General features: G+C 41.3%; 2 protein-coding genes across 2 annotated transcripts in view; both read left to right on the top strand.

The window, feature by feature from the left end:
• Nucleotides 1-7,794: 7,794 nt before the first annotated feature.
• On the top strand, nucleotides 7,795-10,365 carry ticam1 (TIR domain containing adaptor molecule 1). The gene is made up of 3 exons (XM_070918887.1): nucleotides 7,795-7,834; nucleotides 7,936-8,042; nucleotides 8,261-10,365. Exon 3 carries the CDS (start codon nucleotides 8,412-8,414, stop codon nucleotides 10,176-10,178), a length of 1,767 nt encoding a protein of 588 aa, XP_070774988.1. The 5' UTR covers nucleotides 7,795-7,834; nucleotides 7,936-8,042; nucleotides 8,261-8,411; the 3' UTR covers nucleotides 10,179-10,365.
• Nucleotides 10,366-13,111: 2,746 nt separating this feature from the next.
• Nucleotides 13,112-20,977, top strand: part of camsap2b (calmodulin regulated spectrin-associated protein family, member 2b) — a 33,479-nt gene continuing 25,613 nt past the window's right edge. Inside the window, exons 1-2 of the mRNA XM_070918132.1 lie at nucleotides 13,112-13,250; nucleotides 19,741-20,000. Of these exons, the coding sequence (XP_070774233.1) occupies nucleotides 13,112-13,250; nucleotides 19,741-20,000 (399 nt within the window). The remainder of the gene's footprint in view (nucleotides 13,251-19,740; nucleotides 20,001-20,977) is intronic.

The following is a 20,977-nucleotide window of genomic DNA, read 5'->3' on the forward strand; positions in this document are numbered from 1 at the left end:
AACCGATAAAATAGCACGCTCAAATCTCAACAAAGCGGCACATCATCTCATTATTGTGTGAATTTGAAGGCTCATTTGCATAACTGGTGGGAATGATGCTCTCAGAAGTATAGCACCTAGATTTATTCAACATTCAGTCTAATTTCAAACATTCAAATGAGAGCAACAGCCTTGGCTTGATTTCCTTTAAGCTTCTAATCTCTCTTTCCTCTTAATTTAGCTGCAGCTTCAATCACAGCTCTTTCACAAATCTAACCATGTGGGAGTTTATGTGTGTGACTGCTATCATGTGAAAACCTTATAATTCCATATTTGGTGCAATTCACATTTTCATTTTTAATTGAAGGGTCATGTGTTTCTCTCTGGGTTTAAAGATTTTGGCACAGCTTTCCGATATGGCAGCCTTTAAAACAGATGTATAAGTTGTGACTTTTGGATGGTTAATGAATCATTTATCAACGCATTCAGTTATAAGCCACGAATAAGAACTACTTTTGGGTTTCCAGGTTGTGAAAAGGCCCTATGGCTGGTGGCCCTAACCCTAACCCTTAAGAAAGGATAAACACTCGCCAAAGCGAATTTTCACAACAAAGACGTCGTGAAATTATATTCCTGCGTCAGGTAGCTGACTTTATGACTCCTCTCTACTTGTGCAACAGTAAACACTACATTTCAAGATATACTCTTACATCCATATGTATGTGTGATCCAGACACAAGCCAGCCCTGGACTCAAACACAAATGGTCCGATGTGTTACTGTTGATTTCCATGACAACGTATTAAAGGATAATTCCAGTATTTTTAAACCTGGCCAGGCTCTGGTTGTTATTCTAAGCGTCTGACAACATTATGGAAAGGATCCCTACCTAGCTATGACTTTGGAAATAAATTCTTGCGAGCAGTTCCTCTGTGTAAACTCCAAACTCCTCTCTCCAATTCACCTCTCACGGGCTTTCAGAGCGAGGCGTCTGTTTCTGGTTAAACAAAAAGGATCTTTAACTAAACTCTAACTTAACTCTATCTCTGTAGGGATCCTAAACATGTTGTCAGATACTTAGAATAACAATCTGAGCCTGTCACTGGCAAAAACAAGCTCTTTTAGTGGACGTACTTTTGACGGGTGCATTGCCCCCCAGGATTACATTGCAGCCATTGCAGCCCCTCTTGTGACTGCTGGCTGAGGCGATCTACTGGACCAATTCCAAAACCTTTGGACCTATTAGTCATTTAGACCCCAAAATATGTAAAACTAGGGCCCAAGTTTAAAAATATATAAGAATTATCCTTTAAGCTGATGCTTAAAACCATGGCTGTGCCTTACTGTGCCTAGTGAGAGTGACATCTCCAACTGCTTCAGTAATGAGCTGTCATTCTTACAAATGGAGCACATACAGTTGGCCACTCAACACTTTATCCAGTCAGAAATACTTCAGAGGAATACTTTGAAGGAAATATCCTTATTCACTGTCTTATTGAGAGTTAGACAGCCCTTATGTCTGTGAGGTAAATATGAAGCTAGCTTAAATCCACCTACCAGCAACTGAGCAAGTTCTGTGAATCTATACAAAAACTGTGTAAAGTGTAAAAACAAGACATGGTCTTATGGGGGCCTAGAAATAATCCAGCACATAACCCTCCACAAAGCCACAACATGTAGTTTTTACACTTGTGTTTTTGTACGCATTCAACAAATGTGATATAAAGTATTGGACAGAGGTAGCTGTTTCCCCATTTCCAGCCTTTATGCTCGGCTAAACAGCTGCTGGCTGTAGCTTCTTATTTACCATACAAATATGAGAATGGTATTAATCTTCTCATCTAACTCTCAGCAAGAAAGTGAATAAACGTATTTAAAGTTTCAGCACTTAACCTTACATATGAGATACATTTATCTACAAGCTGAAGTCATGTGCACAACATACAGCAGTATAGTGCTTTGAGTATTTTGGGAATCCAAATATCAAGTATCAAGCTTCAAAAGAGAACAGGGAATTTTAGCAGTAGAAATCACAGCCAATCGCTGTTTTTGTGCCTCCAAATGTAAGTAGCTATAAAATCTGGATGATCATTAGACACACACAGGTTTTGTTTACTTGATGGGTCAGAAAATCTTCATATAGCTGTTGTCTGGTGGCTGCTCTCATACAGCTAATTGCGAACCACAGTGTGAGCACCTTATCTCACATCATCAACAGTATGGCACAGTCCGGACCACCTCCACCAACCCTGCGTACAACTCTGCTATCATGGATACCTCCTGTCGGGTTTCATTCTTGCTCGATGCCAGGAGCAAATTCTCCGTCTCAATTAATCACTGAGTTTCTAATGGAATGCTTCCCTTCAGGATGAGGCCCATCACAGAGGGGGCTGCAGTCAGTGCTGTCGGTGAAGCTGCTCTGATTGCCTGAATACACTCCCAGCTTTGGAGTCACTGCAGATGTCTGCTAATTGTGGTGATTATGGCAAACGGAGGGGGGTAGGAATATGTAATGAATTTCCCATTGCTTTCATGCCTCACATCCTTTGGTTATGTGCATCTGCTATACAAGCGGAGCATCCGCAGGGTTTGGAGACGGACAAAAGTGACATGGGGGATTGGGCATGGGCTTTTGGATGGGCAGCTATTCTAATGTCAAGTGCAGCCAGATTGGGTCCATTTATTCTTTTAGTTCTGTTCATTTCTGATACAATGCTAGTTTTTAATTCCTCTCCTCTCCTCTTCTGCTCTATGCTCTTGTTCTGTCACTTCTTTTCTCCTCTTCTTCACAAATCTATGAACGGGTGGTCGACTTTAAAAACCTTTAGCAACCTTTCTCACTGGACAAAATGAGATGAGAAATGAGTCAAGTTTATCAAACAGATTTATTTTAAAGGGCTTTACAATTTGAACAACTCTATCCACAGACCATTAACTGTAAAAAGGGAAAAATCAGCATAGGACATGCAATTCAGTAGATGCTGTATACTGTATATAAAGCAGATGGAAGTAACAGTAGTAGAATACAATATGGAGAGAAACAATGACAATAATAATAGTTCAACATTTTGGGAAATATGCTTATCACTTTCTTGCCAACTGTCAGGTGAGAAGATCAATACAACTCTCATGTCGGCAGGGTAAATATGAAGCTACCGCCAGCACAAAGACTGGAAACAGGGGGAAACAGCTAGCCTGGCTCTGTCCAAAGGGCACAAAATCTTCCCACCAGCACCTCTGGAGCTCACTAACTAACACGCCATATCTTGTTTGTTTAATCTGTCCAAAAACTGAAGTGTAAAAATAACAAGTTGCGGTTTTTCAGGAGGTTATGACTACAGAGCCAGGCTAGCTGTTTCCCCCTGTTTCCAGTCTTGATGCTAAGCTACGCTAACCAGCTGCTGGATGTAGCCTTATATTTAATGGACAGATATGAGAGTGGTATCAATCTTTTCGTCTACCCCTCGACAAGAAAGCAAATAAACATATTTCCCCAAATTTCAAACTATAAATTATAAACATAAAATGTTAAGTAAATATTAAACGTAAAACCTTGAAGAGTTTCAGTTGTATCTGTGATAAAGCACTGTAACTTCACACTCCAAAGGCAGATATAAACACAATGTTAAAATTAGTTATACAGACCTCAACATGTCAGAAACAGAGACTTTGTATACTGTACTGTGTGCTGTGTATATAACCCTGTTATATTGTTACAGGAGAGAAAAAACGGGTGGTTGTGCTAATTTAAAAGCCATATGTAAATTGCTTGTGCAGCTTAACAACCTATTAAATTGAGAGGATTATACTTGCAACCTGAATTTCTGCACATTCTCCCCTTTATGGTTATCATGCCACTCTTGGACATGCTACACTGGACACTGAACCGGAACAAATCATATTCATACATTTAGCATATTAATGAGGTTAAATATCAGACATTCTCTCCCCTCTGTGGCAAATGCAAACATGCCTGATTTATTGTGGATGTGCTTTTGCAAGGCAAGAGTTAGCTAATTCCTTTGGGGCGAGTGCCCTTCCTGTCACACTGATCAAAGACTTTCTCTTGATATGAGTATAAACTGCTCCATGCCCCATCACCGTCAATGTCTGTGCATGCATGTGAGTTTGTGTGTGTGTTTGTGCGAGTGTGTGTGTGTGTGTTTGTGCAAGTGTGTGTGTGTGTGTGTGTATGTGAGGTGAGGTGGGGGTGTTGTGTGTGTGTGTGTGCATATGCATCCCCCATCACCAGAGGCTGTATTATGCATTGTTGTTGGCATGGCCTACATGCTCATCCAAGCATGGACCAGTGTGGTACAGTACACACGTCTTCTACATCTACACTGCACTCCCCTGTCGTGTCCGCAGGCCCGCTTCATTTACCTTTGCTCCTGAATTAATGCTAGTTAACTGTCACATTAACTCTAGATCTATTGGCCCGCTTTGTCAACAACATAATCTAGCCTCAGTACGTGATAGCCAAGGTTATTTTTGCTTTGATACACAGCACACGCATGGACTGAGTTGGACTCAATGTATGTAGACTACCTCAAGCTGCAACCATCCATATATAACCTCTATCTTATCTGAACTAAATGCACTGTTGCGTGATATTTTAAAGCTACATGCTGCGTTGTAAAATGCAAAAAACGTCTCTGCGGAGTGCAGAAGTGGCTGACACGCAGGTGTTTCATTGAATGTTTCAATACAGGCCAAACTGTGGGCGTGGACACTCAATTGAATGAGTGCATGGCCTTGTATCTGAGTATGTCTTCACATGTACATGTGTGTGGAGCATATATTTGCCTGCCAGAAGCGAGTGTGTTAAATTCTCTTAGCATGTGTGACGAATCAAGTGGCTGGGAAAAGAGCAGCGCGTTGCATGGCCTCTCTCGGCCTCTCACAAACTGAATTCTAAAGAGGCTATCGATCTGTCAGGGTCTCAATTCGTATTTTGCTCTGCCCCTATCTCCCTATCTTATCTATCTGGCTTTGTATCTGCCTCTCTGCATCTTCCACTGTGTCTGTCTTTGTATCTTCTTCTTTATTTCTCGCTCATTTTGAATAGACGTGATGCAGAATGTGGGAGAGAGATGCAGCAAGCGTGTGAGACAGATAAAAAGGAGAGAGCATCCCCCACTCATACGTCTTTCATCCTAATCCGTAGTCTCTGTCCAAGAAAGGGCCTCCTTTTCATTTGTCTGCCCTAAAGCCTCTTATATGTGACCCCTCTGTCTCTCCCTCAGGGCTCTCTCCCACGGCCAGAAACCACTCTCACAAACACATCTGTGCATTTTAGTTTATGGTTATAATCCATGTAAAGAGAGAGTTGCATGTGTTTGTGTTGAAACAACATAATATTTCAACCAAAACAAAACAAAAAACAAGCAGAGGTCAGAATGCATTTGCTCCAAACACCATTACCGAAGATGTACAAAGCCACGATTTACCGCAGTGACAGACTCTTACTACATGTTTTGCCTGAAGGTGAAGGCAGATTTACCGCCAGGCTGACTAACACAGCTGCTGGGAGAGCGTGTCTCTCGTTAAAAGAACTGACCTCAATAAAGATGGACGTTTGGCAGTCCGTTATGTAACTGACTGAGGATGATCCTGAGGCTGTGCGGATGTGTGTGTGTTGTTGTGGGGGGTTTTGTGTGAGTGCTTTCATGTGTGCATCTGCTTGCATATGTGTGTGTGTTAGGGAGGTATACCGGGGCATATATGAAAATTCATTTGCATACTATGGCTATGGGGGGGGGGGGGGCTTACGTTTCACTATATTGAAAAGGAAAGACCCTCCTAAGTGTTATTAATATTTTCTTTGCACCTTTTCCTTGATTTAAAAAAACACCCTTCACCCCAATATCCAAAAAATAATACTGAACAGTGTTGAAGTGGTACAACTCGTTTAATCATGTACCCCAATTAAAATCTCTGTGTCATTATGGAAAAATAATACAGCCAATGCACACATTAGATTTGAAATATGAAAGTACCAAATTTATGGCAAGCATCACAAAAATTTGAATATTCCAGCCGCTCTCTATTTTTGAATAAAGTTGTGGCAGCTCTGAGGGTCTGAAAGCCCTAGATTTCAAATAAAATTATGAATATTAATTAGATCAGATGATGTTTTAACTTATGTGTAATGTAGTGTAAGTTGTCTGATTGTCTGTCATATATAGCCGGCTCCATTTTGGATTTGGTTCCAGATCAGTAAAATACCAGGATTCATTGAGCTCTGCGGCCAACACATCCCTCCTTCATCTCTCTTTTAGATGATTAGAGTCTCTCATGTCTGTTTCTGACACTACAGGCATCTGCAAAAACTGGTGATGTATACAAACACGTGCTAACTCAGCAACACAGATAACAAGACTGACTGACTGAACATGGCGGTGTCGGCCTCAACTAAAACGAGTGGCTACGCATCAACAAAGTCAACAGAATCATGTTAAAGTAAGCATTTTTGATAACCTGAGAAGGACAAGTGCTCCACCTCACCTCACTGCCGGTGTTACACCTTATTCTGTGACCCATCACATTCTGTGACATGTAGTGCAACAACATTTCACCCTCAGGTAACGTTTAGTGCATCATGCATGCAGTAAAATCTGACACTTATTAAGTTGATGTTTGCTGAATAATAAAGTAGAATTAAAAATATTTCCACTGTGTCGTTTTTGCTTTTGCTTCAATGGCTTTCCGCAGCCCCCCCAGCGAGGATCGAACACAGTTTTCCCTCGCAGCAAAAGGAAAAATGAGTCAGGACAGGGTTAATGGAAGTCACAGGGCAGTGACAGAATATGTGGTGAAAGTACACCCTTTCAGCACAGTTGAATCTCTGTGGTTTGAGTATGATACTGAGTGAAATGAAACATTTTCTTTTAACTAAGGGGATGTACTCATTCCTCAACAAACTACCTAAAACGATTCAATAAGGGATTCAATAAGTGGATTCAGAACTTGATTCAGATTTGATAAAATGCTATTTAACCCCATCCCTGGTCATAATTCCAATACCATGAGTACCCCCCCCCCCCCCCCAAAAAAAAAAAAATATATATATATCCCTTGATACAGTTATTTACATATTAACTACATCATGGAAAGCCCCCCCCCCCCCCCCCACTCTCCCACAAAAGTCAAACCGCAAAAACAGAAAACTAGTGCTTTCTCCCTTTTCTGAGATAATGTTCATGCAGTCTGTTAGTTGGCTTGGTGTACTGTTAGCTATAGATGGGGTTCAGCTTGAAGCAACAGAGCTGCGGTCTTGGTGGCATGTGCTATATAGCTCAACTGAATGCTGATACTTTATTCTGTAAAGGCACATACATACCAATGACAATAGACAGAGAAACCACACTTCCTATTAGAGTTACCGTAATCCCTCAGAAGTGGTCGTACAGTAAACATATCACACTGCACTCAGCACTAAGAACACAAAGGCTCTCTGTCTGCACTGCATTGAGGGATTTGATGGTGGCTTGCACTCTGCCTGGTGTGACCCCACCCCTGGTAAATACAGGGTTGGAGGTTTCCTCCGTGGATAAAAATACACTTGCCTCTCAGCAGAGCGCTTATTGTGCGCTGAAGAGAGAAGGGAGCTAAACATTTCCACATTCGTCACCAGTGACTTTTGTTTGGCAGATTAGCTGCTCTGTTGTGAGAAATCTCAGTGTCAAGTGTCACAAAGTACACGTTATAGAGGTGAGCATAGGTTTTTAATAGTCATGAATGTTTCTTCCTGATTTTGTCTTTTGTCCTTCATGAGCTCCCTTACTTCACAACCTGTGAAATCATCATTATGTGCCGAAGTGCTTCAAGCTGGCAGAGGCCCACAACTGACAAAGGTACAGTTACTGATGAACTTTATAGCAAAAGTTTGACAATAATCACAGCGTCCAGTGGTGTTATATAATCGATCTCAAATGTGCACTTTTCTCGTGTTAAGAGAAAAGAGTTTTCTTCTGGTCGAACTGAACTGGAAAGTGACTTCCTTGTTTGAGCTGGAAGCTCACAGACGAAATGTAATGTTACGGCAGCAAGAAGTCCATGCCGGTGAGTCACTGTTATCAAGTTTTTGATTATTTTAGTGTCAGAAAATCAGTTTAAAGGACAATTTGGTGGAACAATAATACAAAGTTGAATCTATTTAATTTAATTGCAACTTGCAATTGTATAAGTGCAACTTATATATTATATATACAAACAACTGTACAACTTTTGTAACACGTATTCAAAGTACAAAACCATACATTGATTTTATCTCATTACAGAAACAAGAATGTCCATGAAATTGTGCACCTCAACAAAAGCAAAAAGTGTTTTGAAGAAATGAAGAAGAATATGTTGGAAAACCACATATGATCCGATTAGCTTCTGTCATAGGCTGGAGGTTGAGTAGCAAGTAAAACAGTAAAACTGAAAATGAGTCACGCGGGACAAGAAAATCAGGGGACGGGACTGAGAGACGTCTTTGACATTATAGTTAAAGCACCTCCAGAGCGACTGCTAAGCCTTACATTCCAGCTGGGTGAGTCTCCTGAAGATAAAATCATACACGCCTTGAGTCTGATCGTTCTCCAGAAAGAGGCGCGGGCCCTGAACAAACTCCAGACGCTGAGGGACAACTACCTCGCTGACTATCTGGCTGAAAAGTGGCAGATAAGTGGAGGGAAACTAGAAGACTTTGGCGTTCATTGTGGTCATTTTCAGGAGCTAACAGGAGAATCTTTGGCAGGGTTGGCTCGCCTTTACAAAGTTTTGTCAGAACAGAGGCTGTGTGATCCACGTCTGAGAGATCTGGCATATAAGAGAGCCCTTTCCAGTGACGGCCAAAAAACAAGCCATTGTGAGGATCTGGAGTATGATCGACTCAAAGAGGAGGCTATAGTTGTCTGTGGGCCTGAGTTTGCAGAGTGGATGTGCTCCCCCACAGATCTCAAGTCAGTGTCTTACCATGATCCTCATAGCAGCTTGGATCAAGGAAACTCAACTTTAAAAGTTACTCAGGATCAGTCAGAGAGAGGTCACAGTCTGCCCAGCCCCCTGCAGGCGAGCTCCTCAATGCCCTCATACCCCACTCATCTAGAGATGAGCATACCTCCAACGGCCTCATTTCAAGACGACAAAATAACCCCAGAAACATCAGATGAAGCCAACGGTCCTGTCCTCCTTGTTAGAGAGTGTGAAGCAGAAAATGCACCGGGGCAGTCTCAGACATGTGAGGAGCCTCAGCCTAAATCCAATGAACCTCCTATGTTTGGAGCAAAGAACCACTCAAAACTGGATGAAACATTAGATGCACAGAACAGTGACAGTCTTATCGCTCAGAATGAGACTCCAAACCAAACCAGCAAACCAACCGCTGAACCAAAACTCGCACTACCTACTGCAACAAACTTTGTCCTACCTAAGATGCCTCTTACACTTGAAATGAAAGAAAGTAAAGGCGCAGAAGAGGAGGAAGAGGCAACATTTTATGCCTTTGCGATCTTGCATGCGCCAGAGGACGCAGATATGGCCGAGAGCATGAGGGAAAAACTGGAGAAAGTCATCAGTAGTGAAGGTGCAACTTTCTCTGGGGACTTTGCCGTCCCTGGAAAGAGCACTCTGAGGTGTGTGGAGGACGCAATCAACAACTCAGCCTTTACTCTCCTGCTGCTTACCCGCAACTTCAACACTCGCATGCTGGAGGTGAAGACAAACTCTGCCCTTATCAACTCCATAAACAAGAAACACAAGTACAACACTGTTATCCCTCTGCTGCCACGGGAGAACTGCATACCCAGAGCGAGCATCCCTATGGCTTTGCAGACGATAGTTCCACTCGAGGAGAACAAGAGCTTTGAGAGAAAAATCCAAAAGTCATTGTCTCAGGCGAGGATTCAAAGACAGAGGATGATCTGGACTGAGGAGCAGAGAGTGCAAATGCAGATTGAGAGACAGGAGAGACTAAAGCATTTAAACCAGAGCCGAAGGCAGTTGATCAAAGAGTGTGAAACAGCACAGTTCCTGGAGCAAGAGAGCCTCAGGCTTGTAATGGCACACAAACCTGCCACTGTGCCACCACCAAGTATACATATTGAAAATGCAAATTACATTATGATTGGTAATGACTCTCAAATGACTGTGGGTGATGTGGGTGGAGGTCCAGACAAAGACAAGTACATGTACAGAGAGGAGGAGCAATAAGCTTAAAGATGAACATTTAAAAAAAGACACTTTCTGGAGTTTATTTGTGAAAAATGTAGAAATAATCATGTTTTCTGAACACTAAATTGCTGTAATAACCACTGTGGGGGGATATTCACTGCAGATTGTTTGACTGTATTTAAACCTGTTGGTGAAAGAAGGGTCAATAAAACTGTCAAAAGAGCAATTGAGTGCCATCTTAATGATTTGAGAGGACGCTGTAAAGAGGGTCTATTGAGCAGAGCTGGGGTGTTTTAGATGAATACGTAGCAGAGGACTGCCATCTACTGACCGATATGTGATGTATACTTCCTGGTCTCATCAGCTGTATGAACCCACTTCAGGCACTAGAGAGCAATGCTGTCACACGCTCATTATAACTCCCCATCACCCTTCACAGGATCTTTGAAGTGCAGTGTCATCCAATAGCACTAATATTCTGGTATCTGAGAGCTAAAGGAGGTTCACACTTGACTGGGACCTTTCCACTGTTCCCATATCTGCACTCTGAGCTTCCCAGACAGGTTGCTTTTAATAGTTCAGACTGAAAATGAGGACAAGCAGTGAAACAAACTACCTGAGGAGATCAAGTAAAAAACATTTCAGTAATTTCCCATGTTTTTTACATTTTTGTTTATTGTTCTTTTCTTTTTGTATCTCCTTGTTAGCATCTGTTCATTTTCACAAATACTTTTGTTTAGGTCGTTTTTTTCCTCGTGTAGTGTTTTCTGATGTACTTGAAGGTTCTTCATACTGATGCTTTAAGTGACACCTGAAGTCTCTCTGTGGCTGTTGCTGTTTAACTCATATGTGTTTGCTGGTTTTCTACTCAATCTTCCCCTCATATGCGTGTTTTGCCTTCAATCAGTGGTAGAAGAAGTATTCAGTATGGCTGTTTGTGAATCTAAACTAGAGAAAGGTGTCATATTGTCACTGTCAGGTGAGAATCCTATACAGGTCCTCCCAGATAGGTTTGATATGGATGGCCAGGTTTATGTCCGTGCCCGAATGGGATACTCATGCTTCATGTTTCCCCTGATCTCACATCAGAGAGGTACTTGAACACCCTGAGGGTCATTCTGGTGAGACATAGGGAAAATAATGAAGCACATTCTTTTTCTGTAATAGGTGTAACCCCTCACCTTTTTCACCTGAGGGGACACCTACATGCTTCATTTATCCCCAACTGTCACACAAACAAGGTGACACTGTATTCTCTCTGATGGCATCCTATTTGCTCAGACTTGCTTATCAGCCAGGCGAGCACCCAACACTGACTCTTGCTTATGGTGTGTTTGTTTATGTGTATACATATGTGCCTGAACTCTGTTTATATATGTGCAGGGGCCCTAGTGTCCCTCTATCATTTTGTCTCCTACCCATAGGAGTCTGTGCACGCCACTGATGACATCTTTTAATAGGATAATGTGCTGCACCTCTTACTCTAAATACTCTAAATATTGTAAGAATTCATTCCAATGAAGCAAAAACAAGACATGAAACATGTGACACAAGATTTCTACCAGAAAAGAGCAATATTATATCTAATGTCGATCTTCAGTAACTGGGCTACAGCCGTCACATATAAAAGTAATGGATTACAAAGAACACATCTTCCTCTGAAGTTGAGGTGTTTAAAAGTGTAAAGTCTTAAGTTAAGAAATTGTGTCTAAAATCTGCATTTCTTTCCTTTTCTTAACATCTTTAACATCTTTTAACAGAATCAATGTACGATAATCAGTTATATTACAATGATTAGTCGTGACCTTCTGTTCACATTCCACGTCAAAATACCACAAATTTAAAATGAAGTAAAGTAAATAAATAAAATTGAATTAAAAAGTGACACTTGATGGTACTTTTGGCAATTTCTGCGTGTTTCAAACACTTGAAACTGCCTTTTTTTATACCGGTCACTGCTTTCAAGGAATCCTCATACTAAGGTAATGCAAAACAAAAATACTCTGAAATTTGGGCAAGATTTTGAGAAAATAGATTTATATATGTGCAATTTGTCTAATTGTAGCCTTTAATTTAATATTTTGGAGTGGGAGCGCTGCACTCAAAGTAAGCAACAATCAAAGCCTATCCAACTAAATATTCTTTTAAATCTTTCCAAATTTCTAGTGAAAACAAAATAAATATACATAATAGGGGTATTCATGACTCTTCTTCTTTCTTACAAAATGTACAGCTATTATCATATAGGCATATAGACAGATATATTTTGTGAAAAACTAAAAAAACATTTGAATCTCTCCAGTTTCTCCATGGAAACAACATCTGGATTAGTCAGAAACCCTCCTGCCAGTTAACTCCACCTTGGTGTGCATCACATTGTGGTGACTCCTGTCAGGACTGAACAGACTGGGTGGGTGGATCGCGCGTGCGCAGTGCGCTCTATCCTCCGATCAGTGCGGCAGGAAAAGCACAGAGAAGACGCCGCGGAGAGACAGAGGGAGAGAGGAAAACAGTTAGAAAAGAAAAGGGGGAACAACATGGACACAAACCGCCTCTGTGGTTGATGTGTGAAAGTGTCCTCTGCTGTCGGGCTGTAGCTTCCCTCCTCTGCCTCACAGCTGCTCCGTTATGTCGGACAACCTGAGGAGAGAAATGTCAGGGAATGGAGGAAATCTTCAGAAATCCTGCTACTAAACTGCGCTGCGCTGTCAGGCTGTAAGATTACCAGTGAAACCTCAGGACATGCGACTGAGGATGGTGCTCATGTAACCGAGGAGCGCCTCTTTGGTATCCAACTCGTCGTGCTCTCCAACAATCAAGGCCACGCTCAAAGTTTTTTTTTTTTTCTGGAGAAGGGGGAAAATTTTGCTGCATTGAATTCCTCTGGACGGGATGTCATCCGCAGTCAGGATGAGTTCCTCGGGCTGACTGGTCCTCCAGCTGCAGTGTAGATCCGGAGAGAGAGAGAGACGATGGGAGATGCGGCAGATGACAGAGGGCTGAGACGGACCTTCATCGTCCCTGCCATCAAGAGCTTCGATCACTACGACTTCACCAGGGCCAAGATATCCTGCAGCCTGACGTGGCTGGTGGCCAAGGCTTTCGGCTCGGGTAGGTGGCGCCTCCCAATCGTCTTCATCTCTGGATTAGATTGGTGGGAAACATTGTTAGGATAATGATCTAACATCTGTAATAATGTGGACAGATGTTGAGTTGGAGGGGGGGCTTACGAGTGGGACTATGTTGTAAACACCAACCTGCAATCAGACACTCACTGTCATATAAACCACATTAAACTACACACGACTTCTTATTATGAACACAAATAGAACAATTTCTTCTTCTTTCTATTTTATTAAACAGCAGTAAGTGAATCAAAACGTATAAGTCTCCTGTATCCATATAGTGAGTAATAATGTAAACAATTTCAGGCTTGATGATTGCAGGTCTGTATTTTAGTTTTTCATATGAGTTCACAGGTCACATCCTCTACATCACTGCTCATGTCACGGTGTCATTGATTTAACCTGCTGCAAGAGAAGTCAGGCCAAGCCTATTATGTAAGATGTATGTACTTTACTGTCAGCCTGAACTGTTGCGAGGATCTAACGTTCGAGTTGTTATATTAAGTTTACGACAGCAGCTAAAGTCAGTCTGTCGATTATTTTCTCAATAACTGTCAACAATGTCAGACAAGTCAATGCAATTTGAGGCAAGCGAGTTTGCAAACACAATACACACAAACATTCATTCATGCCCATAAAAACAACCGAAAAATACCAAATATTGTAATGTAAGAAAAGTTGAAATATTTAATTAAAGGTTGATGGCAGTGGTCAACACCATGTCAGCACATCATGTCAACAAGTGCAATTTGTAATTCTACACACACAGTAAACTGACCGTCTCTTGTACTGAAGCTGCTCATACGTCTAATGACTTCTTTCTGTTTGTTTTACTTGCAGGCAGTCAAGATGCTCTAAAATATCTACTCAAAATGTTGATTAATGCTAATCACACTCTCCTAAAGCTCAAGATGAAGCCTTAAAGTGTTGTTTTGTCCAAACAACAATCTAAAACTAAAATACATTCAGTTTACTATCACCTAAGACAACGAAGCAAATCCTTGCAACTGAGAAGCTGGAAAGAGGAAATGTTGGACATATTTACTTAAAATGACTTAAACGGTTTATCTTTTGGTCTATAAAGTGTTAGAATATAGTGAATAAAGCCCATCACACGTACTAAAGCCCAAGGTGACGTCTTTAAATGACCAAAAGGCTAAAAACCCAAAGATATTCAGTGTACTATAATATAATGTAAGACAAGAAAAACAGCAAATCTTCACAGTTGAGAAGCTGGAATTTTCTGTATTTTGGCTTTGACAAAGACTTAATCCATTATTGAACGAATCTGTTGATGAACTAATTGATTAATTGACTAATCGTTTCAGCTCTACTAAAGTAATTCCTTTCTAAGCCCAGTAGAACAGCTGATAGGCAGTCGACTGTTATGCTTTTCTTTTCTTGATAGTAACAGTGGTGATGTTTTCACATGGACCTGCGTGTCAGTAATTATTCTTTATATGTTCCACGCTCTCTGGCCCGTCCCCTGTCCTCAGTGTGGTCTGGCGGACTGCCCTCTTAAAGAGTAATTCCTCCGGCTCCTAATGAAGGCTTTTAACGGCTGCTCCTCCATGCACAGACCTGGGAGTCTCTGAGTGGCCGCCACACAGACAGATAAATCTAGAAAGAGAGAGAGATGAAAAGACAGACCTCTGAATCACACCCATTGATCCAGCAGTGAGCTGCGAATAGAGCTTTTTTCACTCTTGGAGAGCATGAAATGGTGGAGAGGCTTACAAGGTGGAGGAGAGCAACATGTGAGACAGCCGCTCATAGTTCAACAAGACCTGGGGCTGTTAGCATACTGCTGCCATCCCTCTAGTGACACAGTTTCAGCTCCCAGCGCCGCTGAGAACTGTGGCCCAATTCATAACCAGCCAGTCCTCAGAGCCTCGTTTGGCCTAGTTTGGACGGATGAGCGATGGTTTGAATCTGGTGATCAGATGTAACAACTTTCTCATCAGCTAAAAGTTTGTAGTGAAACTTCAGAGAGATGGATGTGCATGAGCGCGCCACATACACATGAAGCGGAAATAAAAATATTCATATAGTACTTTTCAAAACAGTTGCAAAGTGATTTATAGTAAGAAGAAGGAGGGAAGAGGGATGTATACGAGGCAGAGAGGACAGACAGACAGACAGACAGACAGACAGGGAATCACTGCTTCATTGCTTTTAGAACTCAGCAGTTCAGAAATTTTGTGCATGAGCTGTGTTAATGTCTTTTTAATGCATTAATCCTCTCACATCCTCTCTGTTTCCCATGCCAGTAAAGCCCCTTTGAATGTATTTCATAAAAAGAAACAGAATTAAGTGAAAGGTATGAAATGAAAAGAAAGCCAGAGAAAACAAATGGGTTTTAAGATGCTTTGTAAAGATGTGGACTGACGTGTGTGTGCATGTGGAGTTTTGTGAGTGGGTGAGTAATAAATGTCAGAGCACAGCTTTACAGTCTCCACACTTTTGTCCTGATGTGTCTCCATGTTGTTGGCATCATATGAACTCGTAACAAAATGGAGCGGCAGCAAAAAAGGGCCGACAAAGGTCGCCTCAGATTTTAACAACAGTGCTTAAGTGCTCGCCTAATGTATTCAAGTATTATTAAAGATCCCCAGCAGACACATAAAACTGCTCTGCTTTGAGTAATTATTTGTCTGATTTTCCACAAAGAGTTCAATTAACTAATTGAATATTGTTCTCTCTCTCTCTTATCTCTAATCCAGAATCTTTAAATATGTAAATATTGTTCAGTTCAAAAGTTTAACTGCTGGAAACAAGATGCCTCCTACGTCACTGAAAAGTCTTCCCTCAGTGTGTGTGTGTGTGTGTGCTGGAGGTTTCATATTGAACAATGACTGACTTACAAACTAGCTGTGATGTCACACAATCCTGCTTGTACGTCGTCGTGTTAAATTCAGATTCAAGTGGAGCGCAGAGAAACTTTCCCCCCTTCAGCAGACGAATGTGAAAACAGCTTTCTAGTGTCAAACTCTGCACGTACATCATATGCACAGTGAAGCTCAAACATCCAAGTGAAGTAACTATAACCAAAACACATTTTTGAGAGGAGGAGGACTTCAGGAGGAATCATGAACAGAATTGATCTTGTAAACGGTCTCTTGGGCCTAATATAGCTGGTAGTTACTGATCACTGGCTTGCATTTGATTACCTCAGTGTTGGATCGGAGTAACTGCACTCAAGAGCCAGTTGTGGTTATAAATTTAATATTTAATCAAATCTGAAACTTGAAAATGATATCTGACTCTTCAGTTGATCTTTGACAAATCGCAAGTACATACATTACATTTAAATGGATAGGTGAGATTTTTGACACAAGGTGAATTACCTTGTCAGACAAAAATCTGATCTGTCATTTGATGGTGAGTTTTACACCAAAGGATTACATCACATTATCAACTGCAGCAAAGATGCCACAATGATTGGCTGGATTCAGCTGCGTCGCTCAGGTCGCAGCAGTGATATAACCAGCATCACCAACACCAGGCAAGTCCATCAGTGTCACAACAAAGAAGAAATTACCATTGAGAGGCAGGAGAGTATTCTCTCCAGCCATGGAAGAAATACTGCTTTGCTTCTAAAGCTATGAGAGAACTGATCAGTGAAATCAGATGGTGGAAATGACTGAATGCTTGAATGAAAACATGCATGCTCTTTCCCTGAAGTGAGGGGACTTGATCAGCTAACAGCTGTGCAGTGATTTTCATGGCTTTGTGCTCTGTGTTTCATATGTTTGGTTGCTTTGAAATGAGGAGCTAGTTCATGCTGTCCACTAACGTACTGTAGGAAAATAAATAAATGTTAAATATCCAGCACATGGATATGTTTGCCACAGATGGTAGAAGAGAGGGTTGGCTGTTAATTGTAGGGTTAGTGGCTTGAACCCGAGCCTCTTCTCTCACTATGTGGCATTGAGCAAAACACTGAAACCTAAAATGGCTCCTAATGTGTATACGTAGGAAAAACGTGTAAATTGCTTTGGACAAAAATGAATGTAATGTAAAAGCAGATTTACTCAATATTGTGATTGGGTAAGTGCTTACATGATGGTTTTGCCTGTATGACACCTATCAGAGAATTATCACCCGAGTCTGCAGTTCCCCTCAGTGTTTTAGCATCCTTCAGCTCATTGTTTGGGTTTCACGGCCTGGTTTTACTTTTCTGTTTTGGTTCACTCAGTTGTTTTTCGCTGCAGCAGTCAGCTGTTTTAAAAAAAAGTTGTAGATACCCACTGTATGCTACCTGCCCAGCACCAAACAACAGACAGACACAGTGTGCAGCTGACTGGTGAACATTATGGAGCATTTAGCAGCTAAAGAGCCAGATATGTCCCTCTGGAGTTGGTAGAGACCAAATAGAGAGTGAATAATGGACTTTCGTTCATCAGTTGGCCAGAAACACGACACTAAATTAATGATAATGTTGTCTGCTAGATGTGTACATCAGTAAAGTTTTCTAACAAGTTTAGTTTAAAGGTGATGATATATATCAGTGGTGAAGTCACAGCCTGTTCCTATAGTGGCAAAAAAATAGTGATAGATAGTAATCTGTATAAAGTGGGAGATCAGCGCTATTTTAAAGGAGCAGTGAGCCAACACCACGTACTAACAACATATTAACCCAGGCTAATGAACTAATAATCTAATCTCTGTAAAAACTTTAGAAATCATTAGCAGTTGGCAACCTAGATCACTAAGTGAATTAGTTTGTTTCTAACAAAGAGCAGTCAGGCAGCGGAGATAAACACTGCTGACAGTGATGTTGTGTGTGCTGAGCTGTGATCCCGGGGGTCTCCAGGGGAGCAGTCTTCAACGTGCCTGGACTTCCTGTTGCAGCTACTTCCTGTCTGTTTCCTCTTTGATGGCCAACACAAAGGAGAGGGTTTTTACTTGACGGGGCAGATTTTCATGAACTCTTCATGAAAAACTTGCTGTCTGTGCTATTGTAGCCTGCTGTTTCTTTTTTATGGTGTTTGAAAAATTGGAAATTATTTTATTAACCTCAAAGCTTAAAGGTCATTCGATTAAACACTTTCAAGAACTTTCAAGTGTAAATGCAAACTGCTGCAAAAAGTCTGTATCTTTGTGAATAGTTTCTGAGTGATGGCTCTTCAAAGAGTGTACTTTAACCATTTCTAACAAAAGTACCGTAATAACTTAACACAAATGTTGCTTTAGTTACCAAATTTGTATTCTGAAAGGCTGAATTATTGAAGTGCAGCTTTACAGACATTCTGACAAAAGTTGGATGGATTGAATAGTTGTGACTAGACGCAGGAGGGCTTGTTATGAAGTAGATGTGGTTTAAAATCTTCCTGTTGCTTTAAATATCTCTTTTCATCACCCAGCTGGGTTATGGGGGGGCTGCACTAACCACAGCCACTGGAAAACTGCTGAGGTTTGATCACACGCTTTTCTTTTTTCTGGACTGAGCTTTAAAAATCTTATTTTGTTATGTTGTTTTATTGAGCCTTTTTTTTTTGTTGCTTCTACAGTGTTGTTTGTTATTTCGGAAGATTAAAGAACAGAAAGCTGCACCTTTAAGAAAGATTCCTTTAGTGTCCTTTGTTTCCTTCAGTGTGATTCAGAGGCGGGCAGGAAGGAAATGACCCCACACACCAGGAATACACACACTCATACTGGAGCATGCAGAACACGCACACACACACACACACACACACACACATTCCTTTACAAGCGTCTTGCTTGACTAAAGTAATACACATGGCATAGAGGTGCATAGATAGAGTATGTATGTCATTCAATGACAGATTGATGACTAGTATAGTATAACTTTGAGTCACGACGTGGTTAACAACAAAGCAACATCACAGTGAGTGTGTCTGTACTGTGTGTGTGTGTGTGTGTGTGCGTGTGTGTGTCCAGCTATTTTCTTCAAATCAGTTTTACTGGATGAGGGAACAGGATTAGAAGATACTCCATGCTTTGTAACGTACACGTCTACCTACACACATATAGGCTACAGCATATTTGACACACACACACACACACACACTGTGGCTTTGTGCTCACAAGCTGTGGATCTTCAGTAAGATAAGCACCAGCAAATATACACATGACGTTGAGCTTTTTGTTGTGATGGTGGAAACTCTCTCTTTGCCTTTCACCACTAACTGTGATGTCCAGGAGGTTTTGTGGTGTATACCATCTTTTCTGGATGTGTGTGTGTGATTGTATGTGTGCAACAAGCTTTGATCTGGTTGTGGCCACGAGGGTGAGGCTCTGAGCTACAGTGTAGGGAAGCCATAGCAACAACAACAAAGGCAGTAAAATATAGAAAGAATAGGAGCATAGCTTTTTTTTATTGCCTGCATGCATTCACTGTTTGCTTCTCTGTCGCTGGTGGTGTCTCAGCAGAGACGGAGCTGGAGGACAGGAGGTGCATATTGCTCTAACCCATATCCTCTCTCCTTTTCTATGTCTTTCTCTCCCCTCAGATGCAGTACCAGAGGAGCTGGTCGAGCCTTTATACAGGGACCAGTATAACCAGGAGCACCTGAAGCCACCGGTGGCCTGCCTGCTCCAGTCTGCAGAGCTCTACTGCCGGGCGGGGAGCCTGATCCTCCGCAGTGATGCTGTCAAACCTTTACTGGGACACAACGCTGTCATCCAGGCCCTGGCCCAGAAAGGCCTGTATGTGACAGACCAGGACCGACTGGTCACTGAGAGAGATCTGACCAGCACACCAATACACATGGTGAGTGGAGATGTACCTTTTCTGCTGGTTTTACATTTTACAGTTCAGTCTAATTCAGTGTGGAATGTGTTTGAATCTAAACTTCAGCATTCATTCGTATGAACTTTTTCTTTATACATTTTTTAGTACTGCACATAAATGTACATGTACACAGTTACAAATGCATAGCTGTCAGTAACCGTGGAGATGCTATGTGAAATGGGATCACTTGATTTTGATCTCAATCTGTTAATTTGCGAATTCATACATATGCTCACACATGTAGGTACATAAACATAAAAACCAGGGCTACAACTAAAGATTCATTTTCATTAATTCTCTATGAAATGTCAAAAACTAGCAAAAAATGCCATCACAATTTCCCAGAGCCCAACATAACGTCCAAAACCTAAACATATAACATTTACAATGATATAAAACAAAGAAAAGCAGCAAACACTTGAGAATCTGGAAACCTGCGAATGTTTGATGAATGACTTAAATCGATTTCTTTTCCATCAAATAATTCATTCATCATCTGATCGTTTCAGGATTATAATAACAGTGGACGTTGCTGTGTCTTCGTGGGTTATATGATACTGTGTCTGTGTGCACCGCTCCATGTGTCCTACTGTTAGACCGTCCTCCAAGATCTGTCCCATTGAGAGAAAAACAACCGCTAATGACAGGTTTCCTATAGCAACCCATTACTCACTGTTCGGCCTCTGTGTCATTAGACAGCACCGGGCAAACATGCCTTAGCTCACACCAAGAGATATTTTAGTAGTGTATTGTCAGCGCCATGTGCAGCAATGGATGGAAGAACATATTAAGGCTGCAACATACAATTATTTTCATTTTTGATTCATCTTAATCTGAAAATTCATTACTGTTTGATTTATAGATTATTAACATAATGCCTTTATAATGCTGCTTTTGTCCGACCAAAACCCAAAGATATTCAGTTCACAATGATATTAAACAGAGATAAGCAGCAA

This window comes from Enoplosus armatus, chromosome 14, assembly GCF_043641665.1.
Source record: "Enoplosus armatus isolate fEnoArm2 chromosome 14, fEnoArm2.hap1, whole genome shotgun sequence".
In the NCBI taxonomy this organism is placed as follows: domain Eukaryota; kingdom Metazoa; phylum Chordata; class Actinopteri; order Centrarchiformes; family Enoplosidae; genus Enoplosus; species Enoplosus armatus.

What these genes read in the sequence shown, in the direction of transcription:
- ticam1 (XM_070918887.1), top strand. Translation starts at nt 8,412, where the DNA reads ATGAGTCACGCGGGACAAGAAAATCAGGGGACGGGACTGAGAGACGTC.